The 11572-nt window shown below is 41.5% G+C and overlaps 1 protein-coding gene across 3 annotated transcripts in view; it reads right to left on the reverse strand.

Annotated features, from left to right (window-relative positions):
* The window catches only part of MAP4K5 (mitogen-activated protein kinase kinase kinase kinase 5), a 140342-nt gene extending 133165 nt beyond the window's left edge, over positions 1-7177 (reverse strand). For 2 of the 3 annotated variants that reach the window (XM_032621213.1, XM_032621211.1), the window contains exons 1-2: positions 6975-7176; positions 6553-6767 (exon numbers count right to left, since the gene is read on the reverse strand). In XM_032621213.1, the coding sequence (XP_032477104.1) occupies positions 6553-6658 (106 nt within the window). In that variant the 5' untranslated portion in view covers positions 6659-6767; positions 6975-7176. Of the gene's footprint in view, positions 1-6552; positions 6768-6974 lie in introns of all 3 variants that reach the window. The other variant, XM_032621212.1, reaches the window with a different exon arrangement.
* Positions 7178-11572: the final 4395 nt, after the last annotated feature.

Genomic DNA, 11572 nt, shown 5'->3' on the forward strand with positions numbered 1-11572 from the left:
ATACCCACAGGGGAACAACTGGAGCTGGAAATCAATGGAGGCTCTATGTCAGAGAAGGAGAGAGGGAAAGAGGAAGGAAAAAGAAAGGGAGGGAAGGAGGTTTTAAATTTATCCCCTACCTTGGTCCCCAACAATTCCATCCTTAATTTTTATATTTAATCTTCCTAAATTTTCAATTCCTCCCAAATTCTTTGTCTTGATTGCCTTCTCTGTGAAATTCCTTCTCTAAACTCAGCAACATGCCTGGTCAATTGAGTGATAAGACAATTTTAAAGAATAATAACTGGAAAACTATGATCAGTCTCAATGGAAGAAAAAAAAAGAAACAGTGGAAAAAACATCTCTGTGTCTCATTTCTTTTCCACTTCATAGCTAAGTTGCTTCAAAAAGTGGTCTACATTTCTCCTATTTCCTTACTGACCATTCAAACCTCAACTCTTCTGCTCTTAATGAACCCTTTCAACTCCTTACTTAAACGACCACTATGTTGCTCACTCCTTCAAAACATTTTTATTGAGCACTTATTATATGCCAGGCACTTATGCTAGGCTAGCTGATTCAGTGGTAAACCCAAGTCCCAGGTCTTGCAGTTTGAGCAGAGAAGGAAGACTGACAGCAACAATGATGAGTGACAAATGGTAAGTATTATGTAAGAAGTCAAACAGCAGACAGATATGACCTTATTTAAAGGACAGAAAAGGCCTCACTGAAAATGCAATGTTTAAAGAGAAATGCAAACAGTAGAAGACAGATGAAAGACAAGAGGAAGACTGTTCTAGTTAAAGGAAATAGTACCTGCAGAAACCTGAAGGACAGAGTAGAGTGCATATAAAGAACCGAAGGAAATTCAGTATGGTTAGTCTCAGGACAGGCAGGGCCTTAAAAGCCATATCATTCTAAGACTTTATTCTATGAACAAGGAGAATAAAAGGGAATGACACAAAACCTCAGATTTATATTTTTTGGAAGATGAAAACATTTGCCTTACTAGAGTGGGAGGAAACAAGAATGAACACAGGAAATGATAGAGAAGAGTTCTTGAAACTCTTGATTTCTATGGAAAGAATTTCATCATAACATTCTGTTTCTTCTCAGACACCTTCAATACATTATTTTCTTCTGCCACTACTCTAAGACTACTGCCTTTACTCAGCTCTCCTACAAATGTACTCTCCTGGGTGACCTCACCTATACTACACAGGTACCACCCCATAAAGTGACAATGACTCCCAAACCTGTATCCCCAGTCCAGCTCTCTTAAGGACAGCGCTGAACTTCCAACCATGCACTGGACATAACCACCTATACACTGTCATACATCCAAAACCAAACACAAGAGCCAGACCCCACAAATTTGGTAGTTCCTAATTCTGTTGATGGCACCAATGTAGTCACCCAAGGCAGAAATTCTAAATGCCACTGACTACCTGTTTGTCCCTCACTCATCACCAGGTAAATTTGATCATCTAAATCTATCAGTTACTTTCATCCCTATAGTTCCAGAAACTTTGTCTAACCCAGCCTCTACACCATGAGAGATTCCCTCCTAAAGTCTTTCTTCAGTTTACAGGAAGAAGTCCAAATTCCTTGCTATGACATACAAGGTCCATTATCTGGTCCTTTTCTGTCAGAAAATAGCTTTTGTTTGCCATCTATGGAATCCCTGCCAGATTTGGTCACACCAAACTTGGAAAGCAGATGCAGATCCCTCAAGCTCACTATGGTTTCTCAAGCCACCAGGTATTTGCACACCCTATTCCCATAGCCTAAAATTTCTTTCCCGTCTTGTCCACCTGGAAATCACCCTGCACTCTTTTAAAATCCAGTCAATGTCCCCTCCGCTTTTAATCTTCCCTGGTTCACATCATAGTTCTCTCTCCTTTCCTTCCTTCCCCAGCCCCCACAAAAAACAGAGTTGGGCATATCTTCCACTTCACTTCTATTCTGGCACTTACCAAATTATGACTGTTTACATGTCTGTTTTCCTGACTACATTATATGTTCCTGTATGTTGATAGTGTACTTTCTCTTTCTCGTGTTTGCATCCCCATACCCTACCATACAGTTGGCACTCAATAAGTATTTCTTGAATAAATGAACGTTTACAGAAGTGTTGTGATGTAACAAGCTTTGTCTCTGTACAATGGGATCCTGGGGTAGGCTTTAAAGTATCAAAAGCCATTCCAGAACTGTGACTTCTGGCTTGGGGAAGAGAGAGGGAGGGCATATATAAAAAAGGGTTTCATTACAGTGGACCCAGTTCATCCAGCACCCAAAGAACCCACAGAACCCACAGAAGTGATATGACTGTGTGCCACAGATTTCTACACAAATTATAACATTTAAAATTGTAAAAATTAAAAATTGAAAATATGAAACTCATAACGATTAACTAAATGAGAGTTTGTTCAATGGATCCTTTAAAAATGGTATTTTTGAAGACTATTTAAAGACCAGGGAAAATGATGGCCATTCCAATCAAGTAGAAAAAAGAGATACATCATGATCCCAATTTTATAAAAGCCATGTTTAAACATACTGGTTTAAAAACATTTAGGAAAAAAGCCTGAAATAAACTGTATTAAATTATGAACAGTATTCATCTCTGGTAATTTTCTACAACTAATATCATTCAATAAATATTTATTGAGCATCTATCTCTCTGCTACTGTACAGTGAAAAGCAGGAGACATCTGTTCCTGTCCTCCTGGAGCTAAACATGTCACACTTTTATAATCAATCGGAAAAAGCAATACAGGTTAGAAAAAAATACATGAGATTGCCCACTCTAAATTTATAACCCACAAAAAATAAAAAAAGATTACTAAAACTTCTCTGGAATCTAGACTGGGGACAATTTTGATCTAAATATTTGGATAAAGACCACCCAAATGCCTTGTACCGTTAATTGTGAACTGTATCATGATACTACAACAGTCCAGATCACTATGGACAGAAGGTAGTAGAGGCACTAAATCTCCAGGCTTCCTCTTCCTGTTAGAAGATTTAAAAATTAATGATAATTATAAATAAAATTTGCTCAGTTGAAATTTAATCCTTCATCTTCCACATTTCTTTTCTCTTTTGTGTTTCTTTCCCCTCCACTATTTCCTGCTTTCACCCTCAATGATTTACCCTATTTATCTAAAAGAAGCTTTATAGATAAATAGCATTCTTCTTTCAACCAGGGAACAGCCAGTTTAAGATTGAGCTCTGCCCTCTTAAGGAGTCTCAGGGAAGACAGGCGCTTTCAAAGATTCAAAGGGGATCTATGTTTTTGAAAAACATAAAAATAATTCACAAAAAAATCTCAAAGCTGTGGTACTTTTAAAGCTCCAGCTCCATAAGGTAAAAAAAGAAGTAGGGATAATATCTGACTAGAACAGCAACTAATTTACCTGCATTATTCTTCACTGTAATTATTTTGCTAGTTTACATCACAGATTGAAATTCTTCTAAAACTTCCTAGGATTTTCAGCTCATCCTAAACACAGTGATAAATAACAAAATTAAGTGCTCTGAGTTAAGAACTTCAGCACTACAGTTTGAATGTTACATGTTTTAGGCATATTAAGGAGCAAATATAAACGGATAAAATTCTGTAGGACTTCGAATGCTGAAAATGGATATGCTATGAAATAGTTTTCCAGAAATATTTTTCCTGGAGGACTCAAATAATTGAAATTTGTAAAAATACATATACAGGATATCATAATAGGCATTACAGGAATATACAGAATATTAAATGCTAACTTAGTGTTATATATGCCCAGATATGCCCAGTAAATAAAGTATAAGGTATATGCCCAGAGAATTAGGGGACAGAAAGACTGATAGCCATTCATTCATTCATTCATTCATTCCTCAAATGTTCAGAAAGTACTTACTCTATGCCAGGCATAATTCTAGGAACTATCAGAGATAGAGCAGTGAATAAAAGAGATAAAATTCCTGCCCTCAGAGAGTATGTTAGTGGATTGAGATAGATAATAAACAAGAAAAAATAAGTAAAAAGGTGGGATGAATTGGGAGATTAGGTTTGACATAAATACACTACCATGTGTTAAAACAGACAGCTAGTGGGAAACCCTGCCATAGAGCACAGGGAAGCTCAGCTTGGTGCTCTGTGATGACCTAGATGGGTGGGTATGAGTGGGAGGGAGGGAGGTCCAAGAGGGGAGGGTATATCTGTATACATATAGCTGATTGACTTCATTGTACAGCAGAAACCAACACAACATTGTAAAGCAATTATTACTCCAATAAAATTTTTTTAAAGTGACATTAGATGGTGATAAGTGCAAAGATTAAAAGAAGTAGGAAAAAAAGACTGAGAGGATATAAAGCAAGGAGGGAAGGGAGCAAGCCATGTGGCTGAGTAAAAACATTCTGAGCAGAGGCAATAGCCACAACAAAGGCCCAAAGGTAGGAAGATGGCAACACTGGCCTGCTTGCTCTTCCCTTATGTTTAAGGAAGAGCAAGCAGGCCAGTGTTTGCTAGAAGAGAATGAAGGAGGGTGAAGAGTAATAAGTGAGGTGAGAGATAAGGGGGAGGGGCTGGGGCCTCCTGGAGGCTTGAGTAAGGTAGGATGTAACAGTTGGAAAATGGGGGTGGGAGGTGATTCCAGGTAATTAGAACAAAGGAAAACAACAAAGACAAAGAACCAGGGTTTTGAGGATATTTAGGAATTAGAGGCTGGCTTGGTGTGGAATGAGGATACACATAAAGTGAGGGAGCATGAATATGAGGGAAGGGGATCATTTTGGGAGGGTGTTTGAAAGTGGTGTATGATAAATATTGTCTTGATCCTCTGTTTAGGAGCTGTGAAGAGAGAGATAGGGGCAGGGAGGCACCAGGATAAAGCCGAGCATTAGCTGTCCCTTTAATATAACCCTTTGCTTTCCCCGGCAAGGATAAAATCCTGCTCCAGACAGTTGCTTTAGTTGCTATATTTATAAAGAAAAAAGGTCAAGGCCTTGGGATTTTTGTGGGGAAAACATTTTAAATTTTCGTGTAGTATGGGAGGAGAGAAAATATACAAGAATTGGAATTCAGATTATTGTATTATTAACATGAACTGAATTAATTACCCAATTGTGTGACTAACATGAACTAGTGTAATACACAGTGAATCATAAGATGAAGGTGACTAAAAAGTGGGACTGAGAAGGCAAAGAGGAATTTCAATTGCTTAAAAAGCATTCCACAACATGTCTAATCCATGAATAAAACAGTTAAGAGTTAACTACCCCTAATTCTATATAAAAGAAGAGGATTCTATTATAATTATCTACTTTGAATTAAAATTATTTACAAGGCAAAAGCTGGAACCTTCCTCCCAGTTTCAACATCCCATACAGAACAGTACCTAGTACAGAAGATTCAAATGCTTGTTTAAAGAATAAAAAGCCTACCCATTACATTTCATCTCAATAGAATCAAACAGTGCTAGAACTGTCATAACACAACCTCAAATTGTTACTATTAATAGGGAGGATATTACACAAAAACAGAAAAGTTAGGAAGAAGGGATGTTTTTTCTTCCATATTACCATATTACCTGTAAAAAACAACATACCCTAAAGGCTTCTACTGGCTAAGTACCCATACACAAAGCCATTTCAGGTATATGCAGGAGTGCTGTTTGGAATAATGGGATACCTAACATCATTAAATCCAATAAACAAAGCTGTTCCAAATCAAAGGAAATTCCCCTTGATGTACCCATGTGAGCTGCATTAGTGCTCCCTTTCTGGAACAGAGAACAAAAGCATAAGGCGATCTAAAACAATCTTTCCTCTTCATCCTTCAAGAAACTCAGTGGATTTAGGGACCTGGGTTTTCTCTCTATGATGTTTTTTAAATCTCAAATTAAGAGTAACTCATCCTCATTATTTGTCTCAAATAAAGCAAATGAATATAATAAAAATACAGCAGCTCTAACCACTCTTGGTCATGGTATGTTATAAATCCCAAAGAGAGGAACTGCTAAAGTAGAAAAAGAATCATCAAAGCAGATACAAATAATGAAACTTCTGCCGGGAAAAGCATCGTTCTTCACTGGGTAATGTTTGTGAACAAGTCACTCTGACCCAGTATTAGACTTAAAATTGAGAGACAGGGTTTCATAGGGCTTTTAAGCCAAGATTTATCCATTAAAAAGTTTTTTATGCAAATGTCGGAATGTCAACATACTTCTTGTCTACTGTCTTCCAGGAAGCATTTTTCCATGCTAAGACAGAACATCCTCAAGGGCAACTCCATAAGCGGATTCGACTCCCTTGGATACCATAAATAAGCGTTAAAAACCCTTTATACCACAAAAAAGTACTACGGTAGTGTTGCAAAGGTGTGTTTAGTTCTGCTTGTTGGAGCGATTAGAGCAAGCAGTGAATAAAAGGTGCCCTGAATCGAGTACACTGAACCCGGCCGCGGCATCTCCAAGATGCAACAATAAAAGCATCCTCCCCCCTCCTCATACTTCCCCAGAAAGTGGCCCTATACCCGGGAGCCAGCGGGCCGCAGGGAGACAGCCCGGCCTGCCTCACCTTTATAGACGTCCCCGTAGGTGCCGCTGCCGACCCTCTGAACGAGCTCGTAGTCCTGCTGCGGGTTCCGCCTCAGGATGTCCGCGCCAGGCCGCAGAGGGGCCTCCATCTTCGCTCAGGGCCCGGCTCCCGCCGGCTCTGCCCGCGGCGCCCCGATTCCCGCTAACAAGGACGAGCGACGCCGCTTCCCAACATGGAGCCTCTGCCCGCAGCTCCGCCTGCACGAGGAACGAGCAGAGGCTACAACCCCGAGCGGCCCAGCCCCGTCCCTTCCGCCCGGCCGGGGCCAGCGAACCACCGGGCCTGAAAGGGTCCCCGGCGCCTAGTCGCCGCGTTTCCGGCCTCGGCCCTTCCCCCTCCCCGGCCGCCCGCGAACTGCCGAGCCGGGTCTGCCCGCCCGCCGGGGCCCGGGGTCGGCTGGGTACCTGAGGGGAGCGGCCCCACTCTTTGTTGAGCGCCGCGCCTGAGACCTACTTCCTCGCCGGCGCCAGCGTCCTGCTTCCAGGCGCCCGCCGACCGCTCCAGGTTCGGCGCCGTCTCCGCCTCCCGCTGCACCGCACGTTCTCTCGCGGGCGGCGGAGGGGCGTACCGTCGCAGCCGCCGCACCACGTTCTCCACCCGGGGCTGCGTCACCGGGAGACACGTTCCCGGCCAGCGTGGGTCGGCGCCCAGCTGCCCGCCCGAGTACGCCGGCCGCAGGGCCAGAGTGCCGCCCTGAGGCCTGCTCGGGACACGACACTCTCCCGGCCGGGCCGCCGCGCCCCCCGGGCCGGCGCGTCCTTTCCGGGCCCAGGCTCTGCTTCCCACCCTCGGGGCTTAGGGACGCCCCCGGGCATTCGTGGGCCGAAGCGCCTCCGCTAAACCGCCCCCCGCTTTGTCAGGTAATCTTAGAAGGTGACGGCTAGAGGGAGAAGGGTGGGCACGAGGGCGAAGGGAACGCAGACCTCCCAGTTCAGAAAAGGTACGTTGAGGGCACTGGGCCAGGTGAGAAGTCACCTGGCAGTGGGGCACCAGGGAAGGAGGTGGGGGAGTGGAGTGCCAGATTAACTAAATCGCGGCACACCCTACTGCACCGTCCTGTTTTGCAAATCATTCTCAGTGATACGAGTTTGAGGCTTCACTGCACGCCTGCGCAACCTGTCTTCTGCTGAGTTTTCCCAAGACATTTCTGAAAGTCTGAATTCCTAGGAAGTCTCGATGGCCTTTATCCCTGTTGGGCACACGCGGTGTCTGAACGCGGGTATCGCTCCTTGGGTCACGAGTTCTGCAGAATCTGAAACAAAGTCAGGGACCACAACCTGGTTCTGGCTCTACCACTTCCTCAGTATGTGATCTGGGACAAGAAAGACATCGTATTTGGCAATGTCTCCGTATCCTTATCTGCAGCTTGAAGAGGATAAGGTTTTGCATCAGACACCCAAGGAAGTGTTTATAAAGCATTTTACAGGATTATAAAAAGGGTTCTCAAAATATAAAAGGTTTTAAAATACTTCATAATGCACAGAATATGGAACAGGAGTTTAGGGAAGTAATTTGGCTGATATTAACAAGCTGTTTTGCAGTTTCAGTTCCAGTCTTGTTCTGAAGGTAGGAATAAAGTTGCCAGTTTGTACACTGGCAAAGTTATTTCTAGAGCCTAGTGAAGGTTTGAACAAAAAAGCCAGCTAACACTTGGCCATTGCATTTAGTGACTGAAAAAAATCACAAAGGAGCAAGTTGCAGATGTTGGCTTGTGGCTTTGAACATCCAATTCAATTCCATTCTTGGGCAATGTACTCCTTGTTGTTGATCATTGTAATCAATTGCATAATGTAGAAATTAAATTCACACCTTAACAGGACAGGGAATATATGTATTTTCTTGTGCTCCGTGCACAAAGGGCACTTATTTAGGGAACATAAGTAAGCTCAGACTTAACATGCTCTATGGACAAAGCCTATGTGTTTGCTGCATTGAAAAAATTGTTGAAGAACAGTTCCTTCTTTCAGAGCTTCTTGGCACTTGTTTTGGTGGGCAAATACTTTTGGCTTCAATGACTCAAAATCTTTTCAAATGTTCTATTGGTATCCTAGTACTTATTTACTGTCATAGATTTCTTTTTTTCCCCCTTTGATCCTATAAGCATTGATCCTTTTTCTAGTCTGAAATTTATTTATCTTTACTTATTTATACCTACATTATTCCTCAGAGAATTTGAGGCAGCATATAGAAAATGCATACTATAACATAAGATAAAAATGAGGAAATAGGTATGATGTTAAAGAAAGGAAAATTAAGAAAGCAGAACAATACAGCAAATTGGCCAAAGCAGAGGGTTTTATAGTGTTTTTGAGATCACAGTAAACCAGTTAATTGAGAGAGAGTTACATCTTTTCCTGATACTAAGAGTTTAGGAAAACTTACCTCATGGGCCTTCCTAAAATGAAAACTCTGAATTACCAGTTTGAAACAAGGATAAATGTTTTTCTGACACTCCTTTAAGCATGTTATTCTTGAAACACAATGTTTGATTTGAATTAGGCAATAAAAAGTTTGAGGTCATAGGCTTCAACAAGACCCTGGAGTTCAGATGCTTTATGCTGCCAGTAATGGCACATCCACATGCTTTGATCATCAACCCAGAGGTGGCTAGCATGGAAAAAGTCAAGATTTTATGTGGTGGTTAAGAAGTGTCTGCCATAATCGTTCTTTTACTTGTACCACAGTTGTTGCAAGCAAAAAACATCTGCTTTATACTAACTCCAAGAGAATCTTTAGAATTTTAAAATACTGGTTGAGTTAATTTTATCAAGATCAGTGAAGTCATAGCTTGTCTGTTAAATATTTCATGGTTAGTAAAGAAATTCGCATTCAATTTCCATAAAATAAACATACAGTGCATAAATTTAAATTTACGTCCTAAACAATTAAGCACATGGTTTCAAGGTTGAAGGTAACATAACAATAAAAAGTTTTCAACTGAGCACAGAAGAGTTTCTTACAAACTACCAAATTTCATAATGCCAAGGTATTGAATAAGTATGGCTTGATATAACTGTCATATATTCTTTGTGTCTTCATAATATCTGACATGTAAATATATTCCATGTTTTTCTGTTATCCACCTAACAACCTTTTATGGTTTGCTCTATGCTTTATAGTGTTTTTCCCTTCTTTCAAAGTTCTTTAGTAAAATGCTAATTATAATCTGTGGCCTCTTGTTTCAATTTTAGCTGAGGCTTAATTTTTTAAAATTGGGGGACACGGGGACTTCCCTGGCAGTCCAGTGGTTAAGACACTGCGCTTCCACTGCAGGGGGCATGGGTTAGATCCCTGGTCAGGGAACTAAGTTCCCACATACAGCACAGTGCAGCCAAAAAAAACAGAAAACAAAATGAAGGACATAAAATTTTTCAACTTCTACCTAGGTAAGTTTCACAATTTAGTAACCAAGACAGAATGGCTAATTAAAACCCTCAAGTGTGACAAAACAGAGCATGAGGACAATAATTTTAGTATGGAACATATAGGCTTAAACAATATAATTTCCTGATGAATCTTCCAACATAAGCTAGTTGCAAAATGTAATTTTATGTGATTGAGCTTTATAGGTTTGTTAAATGTAAATCAATTAAATATTGGAAGACATTTGCCGTAATTATCATTTGGATTTTGAAATAGTTAAACTATTCTTTCTGTTACTAATGAGGATCAGTTGTCTGTTGAGGCCAAAACTGTGTTTTCAAAGTATAGGAGAATTCTGTTTTGTTCTGGAGAGCAGCAGAACATGTGTCTCATTCAGAATCAGTATCAGGTCATTATAATGGGAGTTTTCAAAAGAAGAGTTGAGGAAGGCAGTGCACATCCTTTTTTTATCCAGCTTGAATTGATCATCTGATATGTAACTTTGATCCCCAGGGTGGTTTTAAAGTTTATATGAGAATTGATACAGGGGTTCCTGTATTCAGTTCAGTTGAAAAGCAACTCTTGGCTTGCTACCAGGGCTCGGCAGATACTAAACACCTGACCACAGGATTCTAAGTGATTTTGTGCTGTGAACTGCTCTTTAGGAACTGGATTTTATCTGATGACTCATAAATTGAACATGGGCAGCAGAATTCCATTGTCAAATGGAAAGGTATATACTGGGGTGGCCTGAGCTGATCTGGAAGGCACAAGTAAAGTACATGGACTAACTTTCATTGTACCTGCCCCTACTTCTTTGCCACCTTTTTTTGAACCCTGTCTTTGGGCTCATGGTCATTTAGCAGAGGAAGGAAAAGCTTGGGCCTGGTATATTAATGGTCTGGATGATATACTAGCACCAACTAGAAGCATAGAGCCACTGAATTATGGCCCTACTTCATAGTAAAGTGGCCCTGAAAAATAGAGATGAAGGGGCTTCCCTGGTGGCGCAGTGGTTGAGAGTCCGCCTGCCGATGCAGGGGACCCGGGTTCGTGCCCCGGTCCGGGAGGATCCCACATGCCGCGGAGCGGCTGGGCCCGTGAGCCATGGCCGCTGAGCCTGCGCATCCATAGCCTGTGCTCCACAACGGGAGAGGCCACAGCAGTGAGAGGCCCGCGTACCGCAAAAAAAAAAAAAATAGAGATGAAGAGAAATTTTCCCAGAGGGCATAATTTTGAATAAAACATTTGATTGTCCTCTGTGTTAGGAATGAAAGATAGCCTGAGGTATGGATCTATATTGATTTATGCACAGTAATTAATAAACTGGCAATAACTTGGAAAGAAGATGATCAGAAATAAGGAAGTCAATGGGAGATGTATTATGGATGGAGTCTCAAAATTGACCCGGAATGTGAAAATGTCTGTGAACCATTTGACTGCCCACAAGAGGGCATCCGTCCCAGTAATCGGGTATACAAGATGATCTGTCCTATGGATGTCAGTCAGCCTCTACCTAGTTACCTTAGTACTAGTTTAGTGGGGCCATGTGGCAATAGGAATGGAGGCTAAACACAGATTCAGTGGCATGGGCTTCCACTTGCCAAGGGTAATACGGTTACTGCCTCTATGGTGTATT

The sequence above is a fragment of the Phocoena sinus genome, chromosome 2, assembly GCF_008692025.1.
Source record: "Phocoena sinus isolate mPhoSin1 chromosome 2, mPhoSin1.pri, whole genome shotgun sequence".
Taxonomy (NCBI): domain Eukaryota; kingdom Metazoa; phylum Chordata; class Mammalia; order Artiodactyla; family Phocoenidae; genus Phocoena; species Phocoena sinus.